This window comes from Mycteria americana, chromosome Z (genome assembly GCF_035582795.1).
Source record: "Mycteria americana isolate JAX WOST 10 ecotype Jacksonville Zoo and Gardens chromosome Z, USCA_MyAme_1.0, whole genome shotgun sequence".
In the NCBI taxonomy this organism is placed as follows: Eukaryota; Metazoa; Chordata; class Aves; order Ciconiiformes; family Ciconiidae; genus Mycteria; species Mycteria americana.
Window position 1 is genome coordinate 41,128,235 of NC_134396.1, and position 16,762 is coordinate 41,144,996.

Below are 16,762 nucleotides of genomic sequence, written 5' to 3' on the forward strand. Positions count from 1 at the left end.
TTTCAAATACTCATCCAATTCATTGAGAACTGAAGCAACTGATACTGGAAAATTTCTCTGAAACCCTTTGGAAACTTTCAAAACTGTGTTTACCTGTGATTAGCTTACATTAATGTTAACTTGCTGTCACTCATTTGAAATATCTACTGATGTCAAAGGTAATTTAGGCAAATATTTTTAATAAATGGTTTCAAAGGGGAGACCCAGTACAAAGTCTTAAAATGCTTGGTTCAGTGAGCTTTCATTCTGTCAACTGATGAATCATCCTTCCTCTTGACACTAGCAGAATATCTGTGGGAGTAGAATTGTATTTGTAAGAGAAAAGGAGAGCAGGCTTTGACCTGGTACTTTAACTTCAGTCTTGGTGACTTCTAAGCATTAACTGGGCACTGTGCCCAAGTTCAAAGAATTCAGACAACTAGATTAAGGCCACTGTTAGAAGAATTTTGTCTAACTACATTGATGTGACATGCGATGAACGGCAAAACTACAGCACAGATTTGAAGTGTCATAACGTGAAACTTACATAAAGGGTGATTATGTGGCAGGATTTTTTTCTGAAAACCAGAAAAAGTTACTTAAATATGTTGAGAAGAAAATTTTGCTTCCTATTTGTTCTTTTGACTCTTTTTTTTTTTTTTTTTTAAAAGAGATAATTCATAGACTTACTTTAAAGAGTCACATTTTCTGTTATTTGGTCATTATAGTTTGTCCTATAACTGGCACCATGCCAAATTGTCATTAAAATTGACACACTTTAATTTTTGACACACATTTTTGCCTTTTAATGTCCCTATACAACAATTACAGTTTGTCTTTTTATCTTTTTCTCTGTGAAGTTTTTTAATCTTAACTGAGAAGTCCTTAACTTATATTCATTTGATTAACGTAGTATCACTGTCACTTAAATACAACCCAGAAATCATACACATTTGGTCTGCCTCAACTCTTGGCATAGGTGTGGCCTAGGCTTGTGTCTTGCCAGCTTATAGACTTTCAAAGTGGTCAGGGTGATGTTTTGGGTTGCGTTCTTTTTCTTATTTGGGAACATTAAGGATTTACCCTAGTTAAGTGATTACTGAACTTGACAGTTACTTTATTTGAAATAATTAGTAATGACAATAACAGCAGGGATGAGCGTGACATTTGTTACCTACATAATTGAAGAGATACAGGCTTGATGGATGGACTGTTACACGGCTAAGGAGTTGGCTGGATTGCTGTATCTAAGGAGCTACAGTCAACAGCTCAATCTCCAACTGGAAACCAGTAATGAGTGGTGTCCCTCAAGGGTCTGTACTGGGACCAGTGCTATCTAGTATCTTCATCAATGACATAGAACAGTAGGATTGAGTGCACCCTCAACAAGTTTGCAGATTACACCAAGCTAAGAGGTGCAGTTGATTCACTAGAGGGAAAGGATGTCATCCAGAGGGACCTTGGCAGGCTTGAGGAGTGGGCCTGTGCAAATCACATAAAGTTCAAGAAGACGAAGTGCAAGGTCCTTCACCTGGCTTTGGGCAATCCCCATTATCAGTACGGACTGGGGGTGACTTGGAGGCACTGGTGGATGAAAGATTGCACGTGAGCCAGCAATGTGCACTTGCAGCCCAGAAAGCTGATTGTATCCTGGGCCGCATAAAAAGAAGCGTGACCAGCAGGTTGAGGGAGGTGGTTCTCCCTCTCTACTCTGCTCTTGTGAGACTCCACCTGGAGTACTGTGTCCAGCTCTGGGGCCTCCAGCACAAGACAGGCATGGACCTCTTAGAACGGGTCCAGAGGAGGGCCATGAAAGTGACCAAAGGGCTGGAGCACCTCTCCTGTGAGGACAGGACGTCAGGGAGAGTCCGGATAGTTTAGAGCTCGATGATGGTGATGATAGGGTGGAGTGTCTATGGGTCAGAATCAGGGGGAAGGCCAACAAGGCAGATATTGTGGTGGGAGTCTGTTACAGACCACCCAACCAGGATGAGGAGACAGATGAACTATTCTATAAGCAGCTGGGAGAAGCCTCACGATCGCTAGCCCTTGTTCTTGTTGGGGGACTTCAACCTGCCAGATGTCTGCTGGAAATACAATACAGCAGAGAGGAAACAGTCCAGGAGGTTCCTGGAGCGTGTGGCAGAGAACTTCCTGACGCAGCTGGTGAGTGAGCCAACGAGGGAAGGTGCCCCGCTGGACCTCTTGTTCACGAACAGAGAAGGACTGGTGAGTGATGTGATGGTTGGAGGCTGTCTTGGGCAGAGCGATCATGAAGTGATAGAGTTTTTGATACGTGGAGAAGCGGCGAGGGGGGTCGGCAAAACTGCCACCTTAGACTTCCGGAGGGCGGACTTCAGCCTGTTTAGGAGACTGGTCGACAGAGTCCCCTGGGAGGCAGCTCTTATGGGCAAAGGGGTCCAGGAAGGCTGGACATTCTTTAAGGAGGAAGTCCTAAAGGCACAAGAGCGGGCTGTCCCCAGGTGCCGAAAGACGAGCCGGCGGGGAAGAAGACCGGCCTGGCTGACTAGAGAGCTCTGGCTCGAACTGAGGAGAAAGAGGAGAGTCTATGACCTCTGGAAGAAGGGGCGGGCAACTCAGGAGGACTACAAAGGTGTAGCGAGGCTGTGCAGGGAGAAAACTAGAAGGGCCAAAGCTGAGCTAGAGCTCAGTCTGGCTGCTGCTATAAAAGACAACAAAAAACACTTCTTCAAATACATTAGCAGCAAAAGGAGAGCTAAGGAGAATCTCCAGCCCCTAGTAGATGTGGGAGGAAACACAGTGACCAAGGATGAGGAAAAGGCTGAGGTACTTAATGCCTTCTTTGCCTCAGTCTTTATTAGCAGGGCTGAATGTTCTATGGGTACCCAGCCCCTGGAGTTGGAAGATAGGGACGGGGACCAGAATGGAGCCCCCATAATCCAGGGGGAAATGGTGAGTGACCTGCTGCACCACTTAGACACTCACAAGTCTATGGGGCCTGATGAGATCCACCCGAGAGTGTTGAAGGAGCTGGCAGATGTGCTCACCAAGCCCCTTTCCATCATTTACCAGCAGCCCTGGCTAACTGGGGAAGTCCCTGCTGACTGGAGATTAGCGAATGTGACACCCATCTTCAAGAAGGGCCGGAAGGAGGACCCGGGGAACTACAGGCCTGTCAGCCTGACCTCGGTGCCGGGGAAGCTGATGGAGAAGATCATCCTGAGTGCTATCACACGCCATGTAGAGAATAACCAGGGGATCAGGCCCAGCCAGCATGGGTTCAGGAAAGGCAGATCCTGCTTGACCAACCTGATCTCCTTCTATGATAAGGTGACCCGCCTAGTGGATGAGGGGAAGGCTGTGGATGTTGTCTATCTAGACTTCAGTAAAGCCTTTGACACGGTTTCCCACGGCATTCTCCTGGAGAAACTGGCTGCTCATGGCTTGGACGGGTGTACTCTTCGCTGGGTAAAGAACTGGCTGGACGGCCGGGCCCAGAGAGTGGTGGTGAATGGAGTTTACTCCGGTTGGCGGCCGGTCACAAGGGGTGTTCCCCAGGGCTCTGTGCTGGGGCCAGTTCTGTTTAACATCTTTATCAATGATCTGGATGAAGGGATCGAGTGCACTCTCAGTAAGTTTGCAGACGACACCAAGTTGTGTGGGAGTGTTGATCTGCTGGAGGGTAGGCAGGCTCTGCAGAGGGACCTGGACAGGCTGGATTGATGGGCTGGGGCCAATTGTATGAGGTTTAACAAGGCTCAGTGCTGGGTCCTGCACTTGGGCCACAGCAACCCCATGCAACGCTACAGGCTTGGGGAAGACTGGCTGGAAAGCTGCCCAGCAGAGAAGGACCTGGGGGTGTTGGTTGACAGCCGCCTGAATATGAGCCAGCAGTGTGCCCAGGCGGCCAAGAAGGCCAATGGCATCCTGGCCTGTATCAAAAATAGCGTGGCCAGCAGGACTAGGGAAGTGATTGTGCCCCTGTACTCGGCATTGGTGAGGCCACACCTCGAATGCTGTGTTCAGTTTTGGGCCCCCCACTACAAGAGGGATATTGAGGTACTGGAGCGCGTACAGAGAAGGGCAACGAAGCTGGTGAAGGGTCTGGAGCACAAGTCTGATGAGGAGCGGCTGAGGGAGCTGGGACTGTTTAGCCTGGAGAAAAGGAGGCTGAGGGGAGACCTCATCGCTCTCTACAACTACCTGAAAGGAGGTTGTAGAGAGGTGGGGGTCGGTCTCTTCTCCCAGGTAACAAGTGATAGGACAAGAGGAAATGGCCTCAAGTTGCGCCAGGGGAGGTTTAGACTGGATATTAGGAAATTTTTCTTCACCGAGAGGGTTATCAAACATTGGAACAGACTGCCCAGGGAAGTGGTTGAGTCGCCATCCCTGGGGGTATTTAAAGGACATTTGGATGAGGTACTTAGAGACATGGTGTAGTGGTGGTTTTTGGCAGTGTTAGGTTTATGGTTGGACTCGATGATCTTAAAGGTCTCATCCAACCTATATGATTCTGTGATTCTGTGACAGGCTGAGAGAGCTGGGGTTGTTCAGCCTGGAGAAGAGGAGGCTCTGGGCTGACCTCATTGCAGCCTTTCAGTTTATAAGGGGGGCTTATATGAAAGGTGAAGAGGCTTTTTACCAAGGCCTGGAGTGACAGGATAAGGGGCAATGGTTTTAAACAGAAAGTGGGTAGATTTAGATTGAATATAAGGAATAAATTTTTTTTCAGTGAGAGTGGTGAGGCACTGGAACAGGTTGCCTAGAGAAGTTATGGCTGCCCCATCACTGGAAGTGTTCAAGGTCAGGTTTGATGAGACTTTGAGCAACCTGATCTAGTGGAAAGGTCCTTCCCCCAGCAGCGGGGTTGGGCTAGGTGATCTTTAAAGGTCCATTCTGTGATTCACTAGAACAGCTGTAAAAGAAAGTCTTGTACATTAACAAGTAACTTTTAAACAGGATTTGCTGTGCTTTGCAGTGTTATTGATGCAAACATCTTATTTTGACATTTATTACCTTCCTTTTTTAAAGATGGTTGCCACTTCTAAGAAACTACAGAAACAGTTTTTCAGAACATGTGTTTCCAAACAGCTAGATACTTCAAGTGGAAAATAAGTATTTAAGTCTTGCCTATAAATTTGCTATCATCTGGGAGTAGATAACACTGCATTAGTATAGTCTTCCTATTATTCATTTTTCTCCTGATTAAAAGATATGGTGAAAGCACGGAAATAGCTTACAAACTTTGTATTTGATCTGTTAATCATGTAAAATCATAAAACCATGGGATTCTAGGAGACTCTTGGATCATGTACAGGCTACAGAAAACTATCAAGAGGTATAGATAAACTAGGGGTTTTGTCAGGTTTTCGTATAGGCCAATATGATTACTGTTACAAAAATCTAATGCATTACCAAAGCTTTTTGCAATTGACTTTGATTTCATCCTGTTGTAGAGACTCACCAATCAGTGACATTACAGGTGTGGCGGCTTCTTTGAAAAAGCCGGTTTTTATCTGTCCTGTTTGTCTGCCTACAAAGGAAATGCTTTAATATGCTGTAAAGTAGATGTAAGAAGAGGTACATTTAATTAAAATATCTAGACTTTTGAAATCTGTCTCTGCTGGAAAACATACTTCATAGTTCCATCTTGAGAAATAAAGGGTAGGACTGAAGAAAAGAAGAAAAGCTAGACTTCTTATTTTGTCACAACAGTAGAGTACATGGCTACAGCCTCTATGAGTTAGTCAAAGTATAGAGTCGCTTTCCAGGATATAGTTTCAGTAGATCAGCCAGCTGCTCCTATTCATGGCAGTCTGCCTGTCTCTCTAATTAGTGTATGTCTGTCTCCTATATAGGGGAATACAGATTTTTTTTTTATTATTAACATGATATAGTATAATTGATTATAAAATAAGTTGTGATTTACTCTTGTGTTTACACTTAGATATGGCCTTTTTTAGTCTTTAGTCTTTTTAGCATTAAACAGGTCACCTGTTTAATGCTGTATTAAGTGGAAAGCATGGTCCTCTAGACTTCTTCCTAGCAGTTATCTCCCAGAGGTACAGAATCCCACCAGACTTCCTAATGGTCAGGAGCAATTGTAATGCCTTTACTGGATGGTTTGAAAAACAAAGTAACTTCTTAGTAAAGAAAAGAACTTGGAGACATTAAGTCATATACAAGCTTTTGTAGTTCTTTCCTATTTAAAAGCAAGTGTAAACTGTTTCAGTGCTGTCTTTGTGATCTGAGAAAAGAGATCTCACTCCGAGATACAACTCTCTTAGGATTGTAGTGAAATCTTCTGGCAGAGTCAATTCATTTTACCTCTGTAATTCTGGTCTACTTTGATTAAAAGAACTTTCTTCCTTCCCCAGAGTCTTTTAAGTTGAGGTTGGGCAACACTAGGCGTGAATAAGCATGTTGACATATTTCTTAGGTCCCTGAAACTAATTCTGAAAGAGCCTCCAGATCCAGAATAATTCCTGTGGGATTACTGCTGTTGCCACAGAAGAATCTGAAATATAACTTAAAACATCCAGCTTTTGTTGCTTGTTGTAAACACGGGATATTCAGAGAAACAAGATCGTGGTGTGTTTTGAAGAGTCTGTCTGACTTTCCTGGATTGAATGGAGGGTGCCATCTGATGTGACAATAATAAAAACATTGCCAATAGCTTTCTCCCTATTCTCTCCTCCTATACCCCCCCAGCTGAAATGGCATGCATACTTCCCTTGGAGTCAACGTCCTGAAAGAATGTTTGTTTTAGTGGATCTTGTCTTATCCTTTTTTTTGTCTGTCTTATATCTAGAGTAAAGTAGAAGTATTCATAAACATGGTTTCTAGTTTTACTGTTAAATTTTAAGGTTTTATTTTAAGAATCTGTTACAAGCAGAATTAACTGAGCCTCAAAAAACAGACCACGTGACAATTAATGCTTAATTCCATTGCTCTTGACTGGTAGTTGGAGTTTGTGTTCACTTTCTATTACAAAAAATGTGTTTCTGTGCTCTTATGAGACTGAGACATAAGTATTTCCTCCTTCCTCAGATCCATCAAAGTTTGAGTCATCACTGCTTATTACAAAAAAGACTAAAACTAATCGTTTACTTTGATTTTTGTTCAGTATTAATTTTTCTATTGTTACATTCGGAGCAATTTAGTTGTACAGAGTATTTTGAGTGTTACCTAAAACACAGAATTTCATCAAGTGTTCTAGTTAGAACTTGTCTCTCTGTAGTTAAAAGGATGTGAATTTAAACCCATTCAGTCAATGGCATTCATGCTGTATAGAATATAACTACTCTCCTTTATTGTTCTCTAATTAGTATTAACATCTTTGAAGTCACATTGCCACTTGTGACCAAACTGTGCTTGACCCCAAACCACTTGGTACACAGATGTGTTTTTCTCTTTAAAAAATCTGCGTGAAGATGCTGCCCTTGAATGTTTGGGATTTTTTAAATGCCTGTCTGCTTTGAACTGGGCACTTGACAGAGAATGACTGATGCTAATTAGGCTTCTATCCCAAGCTGTTTAGATAGTACTGGAGGTTTTAGGAGAATTTATATAGCCAGGTTACTGCTTTATGTTCCACAATCATTAGGTGAAGGAGAAGATCAGCAACATATGTGTATATTAAAAGTTAACTTAAAAAAAATGTATTTTTCTCTCAAAAAATGTTATAAGTCAATAAGACATCATAGGCATTGCTCATTAAAATGTCGTGCATTTACAAATAAATATCTCTGTAAAGAAACTCTACAAGCTCGTGGCAATTATAAATTGGGAAAGAAGAGCCTTCTGCAGAGCTGATTTCTTGCCATATAAAGATAAGTTTCATGTCTGTTTTATTTTGTGGTAGCTTTACTTCTTTCTGTAATCTTGCAAAAAAGCAAAATACACAAGACTACTGAACAGCATTTCTAAATATATTTATTGTGAATTGGTTACAATGGGCTTTACCACTTCAAAGGAATAGTTTTTGCAGCCATTCAAAGACTACCTCACATTAGCTGCTTGAAACAAATGTTTTACCTTGGCATGGGTCAGATGATATTTTTCAAGGAAGAGGTAATAGTTAAAGAGGTACTTTGGGGTCCATAGCTATTCCTCTGTGTGACAGGGGCTGTTCAGCATACCTGTTACATTTTTACTAATGGTGCTTGTGTCTGTTGGAACATATTGTCTTTTTGTGCCATCACTGGACTTTAGTGTAAGTGCCTATTAGGGAAATGGTTTTCACATGTTGCTGTTAAGCAGATTGAAGTGTGTGCATCCTATTTATGCAATTGTGAGGGTTACAGCATTATGTAATACATGGTCTTCAAGTGTGGAACTAGTTTCCTAAGGTATAAAAACTGCATTTGCTTGATTTTTTTTTTATTATTGTTTTTTTATAAATAATATCTGTAATTGTTTTAGCAGTTATTTTAAAGCATGACTTTGTTTCAGATGCTTTTGATAATGAATGGGAGAAAAAGCAGTTTGAAATAGTTCTGGTGTATTACTACCATTTTACCTGGACATCATCCTTGTCTTTCGGTGACTGAAAGGGGATCAGGCAGTGAAATTTGGGGGTGTGGTGGGGGAGGGTGCATGTGTGTGTGTTTAACAATGCAGCTGCTACATCAAGCTGTCTTACTGTTATATGTGCATGAAGCGCTTAAGTTGTGTCTTGATTTCGAAATCCTCCCTGAAGATTGCAAGGATTATAGGTGTACTATTTGAGTATATCTTGTTAGCACTAAGGAAGATGCTGTCCCGAGTGATAAATAATAAAGTGGCACCATTGACATCTTGAACGCTTCCCTCTCTCTGTGCCATCCTCTTCCCCAAAGTTTAGATACAACTTCCACCTCTGGATGTTACTGAAATTTGGCCCTATGAGTAGCTCAGAGTTCTTGCAGCTTTCCAGTAGCAGTAGAAAAACCATTACTGAAGGAATTCTCCTGGTCAAAGAAGGATTCAGGCAGGCAGATTTATCAGATAATTCTGATTTTGACCTTGTTACTCTAATATGCTAAATGTAAGGATTCTGTGCTCTTCCATACCCCTATTTATTGCTGTGGTAGGGGACAGAAATGTTCATGATTCAGTGAACTCTTGCTACAATTTCTGCAGCTGTCTAGCCAAGTGAAGTGCTATGCAATTTGATAGTGTAACCTGAGATGTCTTTAAGAGGAGTTTACATCTCCTTGAGACATCACTGAATTCAGACAGTGCAAGATACAAAGGTGAATTCTGGCAAACAGGCATGTAGTCAGAACGAGAGTGGGTTTGTCCTAGGATCTTCAAATACTTGCTATCGTATCTTCTTGAAAGCTTGTTATATTCATATTAAACATGCAAATGCCATAACTTTGTGTATTAAACTGGGAGCTATCTTAAGGTACTGACTGACAGAAGCAGCTGAGCAGTGCTTAGTTGTCTTAGCTGGCTTTGGTTTAGAGCTCACTACAGAAATGAACAAGTTGAATCCTATCAAAAATACAAGGTTCCAAAGGTGAGAAGTTAGTGAACAGGGCAAACACCCATTTCCAGAGGTCTGCGTAGCTTCTCCTTTATGTGTATTGCAGCTTCTATAGTAAACCTTCTTTCTGTGTACATCTAGAGTTCCTATTCTTCACTTCAGAAGATTAAATGCCGTGGACTTCCCTTCTTACACACAGGTTCAGAGTCCTTGAGCAGAGGACAGAAAGCAAGTTTTGTGCTGAACCATTCTGCAGAATATGTGGGTGTTATTTCTGTAGTGTTCTTAACTACTTGAACTGATTTAGCCAAAATATACTTTCTCATCAGCCGGTAACGTAAAACATAAAAACATGTGTGTTCACGTTCTGATGATGCAGTTCCTGTACTTTATAAGAATAGATTTCTTTTTCCAAGTATTTTGTTTTTAATAAAACACCACCATATTTTTAATAAAACATGTTTTATTATGTATTAATAAAACGCAGCCACCTCATATACAGAAGAGGTAGCTGAGAGTGCAATCAGAAAGCATGTTTAGTGGTTCTAGTCAAGTCCCAGAGTCTTTGGGTTTCTAATCAGGCTTTTTGTGATACTGTTTTTTAATTTCCAGCTAACAGTTCTTATAGACATGCAGTTTAATTATTTGGTCTTTATAACAGTCAAAAATTGCAAATAGGATCTTTACTGTAGTAATTGGTATGTAAGGCTTAATTTTTGAAACCCAAACATTTCAGATGTCATTACAGCTGGAAATGCAGGTTCCTGAGGATTTGACGTGAGCTTATGCTGCAAATAAAAGATGTAGTATTATTTTAATTCTGCCATTTCTGTAACTTTGTATATGTCCTCTTTAATTTTTCACATGAAAATGCAAAGATGAAAATATTTGTGAAGATTTTGAAGGTTAATGGAACTTTCAGTGCTTGAGCCTCTTGTGTGACGCTACTACTGTCCCGAAAGTTTTCAACATATATATTCCAAAGCTGTGCTTGGAACATGCACATAGTGTTAAATTTAAAAGAATTGGTTTGTTTAGACCTATAGAGAAACTCAAATATTTCTCTATAGGTGTTAATTTAAGCATCCATAATAGAAATTCTGGGCATGTTTCTACATACACATGAGACGTTAGAGTTGCACAGGTGTCAGTTCAGCACTCTAACCAGGTTCTTTTGATATTGCAGACAAGGAGGGTTTAATGTTGAATATCTTCAATTGGTATTAAAACATTATGTGGCATTCTGATTTAGCAGAGCAATATACTGAAATTACAACACAATTGTAATATAGCAGTTGCACTGTGACAGTGGCTATCACAGTGGCCTCTTGATGGTGTGAGCTACCTCACTACCTTTTGTCCTGAGCCCTGTAAAAACCCACACAGCTAGCCCATGACTGACCAAGCTTCTCTGTGCTGTAGGGCCCAGGAGGCTTGGTGGCTGCCTGTCCTGACCTATAGGCTCGGATCTGTCCACCATGTCTGAGATGGCAGATTTCAGCATGGTGATTTGCAGCTCTTGAGTATTCTCCCACCACCATCTCCCTTGCCTGCCCGCCCCCCCCCCCCCCCCCCCCCCCGTCCCCCCCCACATCCCTCCCCAGTGGCTGGCAGGGAGCTGCCTGGCCCAGCAGACAGCACAGCTCCACAGCAAGTCTGCCTGTTGAAATGCAGGGTTTGTAGGAGAATCCCCAGTCCTTAGTACTAAACCTTGAGCCTCCTCCAGGGTGAGGGTAGCCTGATTTGCTCCTTTTCCCTATAAACAGATCATCCATTCTAGGGGTGTATATGCTGGTTTAGCTGAAAATTTAGTTTGGAGATAAACTAACTAACTCTAAGAAGATAAAACCTCTCACAAGGGCATGCATCTGGTGTTACCTCATTTTTTTATCATTGCACCAACCACTTTAAAGTTACATTTTTTTCCTGATCATGTGAATAATCATCATGAGTGTTGTTGTTTAACCCTGGCTGCTCACTCACTCCCCCATAGTGGGATGGGGGGAGAATTGGAAGGGTAAAAGTGAGAGAAAACCTCATGGGTTGAGATAAAAACAGTTTAATAATTAAAAAGAGATAATAATTTTTAAAAATTGTAAGGACAAGAGAAAAAAATAACAGGAAGATAAAACCCAAGATAGACAAGTGATGCAAGTGAAAGCAGTTGCTCACCACCAACAGACCAATGCCCAGCCAGTCCATGAGCAGCGGCCCCCCATGCCATTGCTGAGCATGACGTTATATGGTATGGAATAGCCCTTTGGTCAGTTGGGGTCAACTGTCCCAGCTGTGTCCCTTCCCAACTTCTTGTGCACCTCCAACCTACTTGCTGGTGGGGCAGTCTGAGGAGCAGAAGGGGCCTGTAAGCACTGCCCAGCTGTAAGTAAAACTGTTACCTGTGTTATCAACAATGTTTTCAGCACAAATCCAAAATATAACCCCATACTAGCTACTGTGAGGAAATTTAACTTTATCCCAGCCAAAACCAGTACAATGAGAAGACTGGGAGAACTGAGATCAAGCCAGACATCTCCTGGCCATTTATCATCTTCAGCATACACGGCAGCCATCACTTTAACAGGGTCTATTGGAGTTGACCTTAGTAAATGATCCCTGCGCATGTGGGCATTGGATATGATCTGAGGCTGCTGTTTTCATTCTAAGAACTTACTTTGATTTTTCTAGCTGTGCACATCACTTTTTGTACATCATGTTATCTTTTGTAACTGTTTTTTCTATCGTCTTGTTTCTTGCATATCTCCTCTGCTGAATTCTTCACTACTGCTCACAAGTAGCTTTCTAACAAGCAGCACAAGCCTGTTTTCCCCTTTCCTCTCTCCAACTTATAAGAAGCTTTCCATTTTTCATATTCATCCCAAAATATCACTGGGATCAGTGCAATGTTCTTCTATGCATGAAAAATCCCACTTAGGATTTCTCCATTCCTCTTTTTCAAATTTATCAGCTAGCTTTTTCCAGCTTTTTTTACCACTCACAATGTTTTACACCCTCTAAATAGTAAAGGGCCTGTCTGCAGACAGTCTTTGCACTACCTGTCCTTACTCACAGTGCAAGTCACTGCTCTTAGGCTCTTATTCATGACTAAAGTGCTAAATCAGAATTCCCAGTATTATTGAACTGCTAGTAAATAGTATTCAGCCTATCATGTCACAGACTATCATGGCCATGATGCCAGTTAGTGTCAAGAGTTCACCGCTCTCCTGACCAGGTTCTCTTGCATATTGCAAACAAGGAGGGTTTAATGTTTCAATACCTCTTTTTTTTTAAGTTTTTTTTATATTGCACTAGTTCTTGATTTAGCAGAATATTACAACCATAAAATCACCAGTACTTAGCAGAATGTAATAATTGCAATATACAATTGCATCTCAATACAAATGTGATTCTATTTACTGGTCTCCATCACATGCTCACCGTCACAGCACAGGGTGTATCCAGTTGCTAGGAAGGAGTACATGGATTGAAGCCAGCTCACCCTGTTGCTCTTCTCAAAGCTTTCTTTGTTCATTGTTTGGTTTCTGTGTGCTCTATTAGCCTGAGATGTGCATGTACTTCCCAGTGCTGGTCTGGCTAACTCAGGAAGACATGTATTTGCACCCTTTTGTTTAATTCAAGGATGAAAAGTTACACAGCCAGTTGATCTGCCTAACTGTTGTAGCTGATTGATCATCTCAGTTATAGCCATTTTCCTAGAACAAAGACCACACATGACCCTGTTGTGTTAAGTTCAGCTTTCTTTTTAATAGTTGTGGTCAGTCACCCCTTCTGTTCACCTCTGAGCTTCATGAGCATGTAGCCTGTGTCTATCTCTGCAGAGCCTTGTCCCATTGTAGTAGTTCATTGATCAGTCATAAAATGAAGTGTTTGGATTCTTTATGTTTTAACATTCAAAAGGAAGACTTGTAGAAGAAGGCTTTTTTGGCATTGTACACACACTTTATTTTTCAATAATTCCATCATCATTTATATTGTAGGTCATGCAGGAGTGTCTGCCAGCATGATGAAGAAAAGAACTTCCCACAAGTAAGTTGTTTATATTTTTACTGAACTACAGCTCTCAGTAACTGGAAGTACTGTTCTAGAAATATATCTGTGTTGTTGCACTCGCTTTGCTTTTGAAAATCATGTGAAATAATATTCAGTCTGTATATGTGTGTAGAGTCAGACGTTTAATTCTTTCAGGAGGGTGGTAGGAAAGAATGCCCACACATAGTTTTAAACATCGTATTGACTGTTAATATGAAATTATCCTTGAATACAATTTTGGAATTCTTTCTTGAATTCAGAGAGAAGGAGTTGCGAGCCAGAAATCAGCCACGTGTACTGTAGGATCTCTGGTCTCTGGCACAGAGTTCGTGTGTTGTCGCCAGGCCAATAAAAACTGCAAAGCATGCTTACTAATAACTCAGTCTGGAAATAATCTTAGAAATAACTAATCTTGCATTCACTACAACTGTAGTTTTGAAAAGGATTTTTCACCTTTCTAAAATAAACAATATACTGAAATACTTCTGTAAGGAGGCTGCTGTTTGTGTGTCAAGGATATCTGCTTATCCTACACATTCATGGCATGTATTTTTCCCTCTACAACATTTTTAAATAGTAGCAGCTGAATGCTGGTGAGTAGCTATGTAAAAATAGAGGTAATATTCTGGGCATAATTGGTCTTAGTGTTAAACAGCGAGCTATCATATCTGGCTGCATCTCTGGTGGGAGAAAATTAAGCTGGGTAAGTGTGAAACTTACTAAATGTTACTAGTTGTATTTTAAGTGTAAAGCTGTGTAGTGGTGTGTCAATCAAAAGCAATTTGTTTGGCAGGTGTGTTTTCTACAATTAACATAGTTAATCACTGCTAACAGTGTTAACTGTTTCCCAGAGACAACACCTGATGTAAAACTACTCTAATCCCTTCCACCAGCTCATCATTGTCCATTCTTGTCTATCTTCATAGAAGGCAAAGAGAAACATTTATTTGTCTAGGGGCAGGTAGAGTTGGTTAAAACTTAATTTCTCTTGTTCTCTTTCAACCGCTCAGAGAAAGGAGTGTATGATGGGAAGACTATCAGAGGTGGGTTGCCTTTTGTACTTGAGGGTGGCTAGATTTGTCTTTATTGTTGTGGTGATATACAGTTATTTAAATACTTAAATAGGCTGTAAATTTGTTAGCATAAAGGCTTTTATGGGGCATGAGAAGTTTTGATCCTAAGTGACGTGATTTTGAGGCATTTAACTTGCGCATCCAGCTTAGTTTTATGTTAATTTAGCCTAGTTCAATCGTTTATTAATTATTTAGTGAAGGTTTTTTGTACCAAACCAAGATGATTTCTTGTGTGCTGCTCACTGACTTGTCTGAGAATGAGGCAAGAGTAGTAGATCATAGTAGTTTACCATAAACGAGTAGGATATGAATGACCATGTAACAATATATGCTGATACTACTCTGAGCTGTTATGGTAGACTCTGAGTTAGTAATGCATACCTTGTCACTGATTTAGTTATTTAGTTACTCCTCATTTAAAGAAAAAGAGGAACAAGCCTACTGGCACTCGAAGACCATTGAGGAGATTTTAAACTAGCTTCAGAAGGTTTGTGGCAGAGGAAGGAGCCAAGAGGATGGAACAGGGCATGACTCAGTAGTTGAGGACATGATAGAATGAGCAGTGTGGATGAGTCTTCTGAACTCTTTACTAAATGGTAGTTAACTGTTGAGCCTTTTGGAAAGGGTTCCCATGGTTATAGGGCAGTTCTTCCAAGTGCTCTGTCAGTGGATAACGGTGATCTCTGCCAATATGAAGCTGACCTCACTGGCATCAGATCAGTCAGTAATCTCCCAGATCTCATTCTTTCCACCCTTGGTGTGCATAAGGAAGGAGTACAAGAAATAGCGTGAGTATAAAACAATCCTTTCTCCATAGGCTCTCCAGATTTCTTGTAGTTGGCAATTCAAGGACTTAGAGGTGCAGGTTATACCTGCAATTTAACTACAAGTGAACGTAACCATTTTGAATTTCTGATCCCACTTTAAGCTAACTTGTAATCTTGGTTTCTGCAGCATCTGAAGATGAAATTCACAACTGTATGATGGCTTTTGAGGGAGTGCAGAAAGTACCTCAAAACTTTTGCCTCAACTAATGTGCCCCATAGTCTGAATATTGTGAAAAGTATATAATAACAATTCTCTCCTCACCATTCTGCTATTAATGATAGTCTGATAAGATCACTATTGTAATAATAAGTTTTCTGCTTGGCACCATGAAAGACTTGAAATTGTACTGACTATTGCTGCTGTACTGCATTTATACTGTTTTATATTTTTCCTTCCTGTTTTTCACAGTTGTGCCTTTTTTTGCACGTCTGAGGGGTATGGTTTTCTTTCACCCTTCTGTTCTTTTCCTTAGTTCTACCCTGTGGTTTTTTTCTGAGATGATCAGGAAAAAGGAAAAAAAAAAAGACAACAGCCAAACCTAAATGGATAACTTCACTTGATAGGTTATTGGGAATTGCCATTCTCCTTTTTATAAATGCTAGTTCATTTTCTAAGCACAACCTTGAAGTAACAGTTGATTTTTCTGTTAAGTCCTGTGCAGTTCTGCACTATATTGGTTTCCCTGGTAGCAGCTGCCAAATAAAAGTTTGTGTGAGGACCATATAAATACAACTTTAAAATCGGGGAAGATTTCTTTCTGCCTGTGTAGTCTCTATAAAGTTTCTAAATAAAGTATTTGGTTCTGATAATGAAACCTTTTCACATAACTAGGTTTTACTTACCAGCTTACACCTTCAAGTTAAGGAAGAGGATCTGAAACTTTTGGGGATTGAAGGGCCATTTACAATGAGGATGTGTCTGACTGTGTCAAGAGCTATTTCCAGGACTTGCTATTTTCTGGTTTTCCTGGCTGCGTGTTTTACATGTCCAGGAAAATTGTTATCCAATCTTCGAAGGCAAATCTTTATAGAATTTTGAAGATAATTCTAATGAAACAGAAGGAAAAAATTGTGTTGGGCCTTCTGAATATAGCATCATAGAAGCTTATGTACATTTATGTTACTTGGTGTATCACAGAAATAACACATGTTGAGGAGACAACAGGTTTGCGTTGGTTACTTGGTTGTCTTACATGGAAGTATATTCATAGCTATTATTTATTGATAGTTAGAAACCTATGCTTGCTTTCTTACCACATGTTCAGATGCAAGAAGCAGGTTTTCTGTGGTAATTTACTAGTTTGAAAAATCTCATTTCTTACAGTATGAACCACTGCAAATGACAGTGAATGGCTGTTCAGTAGTAGAACCTTCAAACAAAA

General features: G+C 40.8%; 1 protein-coding gene across 12 annotated transcripts in view; it reads left to right on the forward strand.

Moving 5' to 3' along the window:
• Window positions 1-16,762, forward strand: part of SPIN1 (spindlin 1) — a 57,693-nt gene that overhangs the window by 30,871 nt on the left and 10,060 nt on the right. For all 12 annotated transcript variants that reach the window (XM_075488746.1, XM_075488751.1, XM_075488750.1 and 9 more), the window contains one exon: window positions 13,429-13,477. In XM_075488746.1, the coding sequence (XP_075344861.1) occupies window positions 13,429-13,477 (49 nt within the window). The remainder of the gene's footprint in view (window positions 1-13,428; window positions 13,478-16,762) is intronic.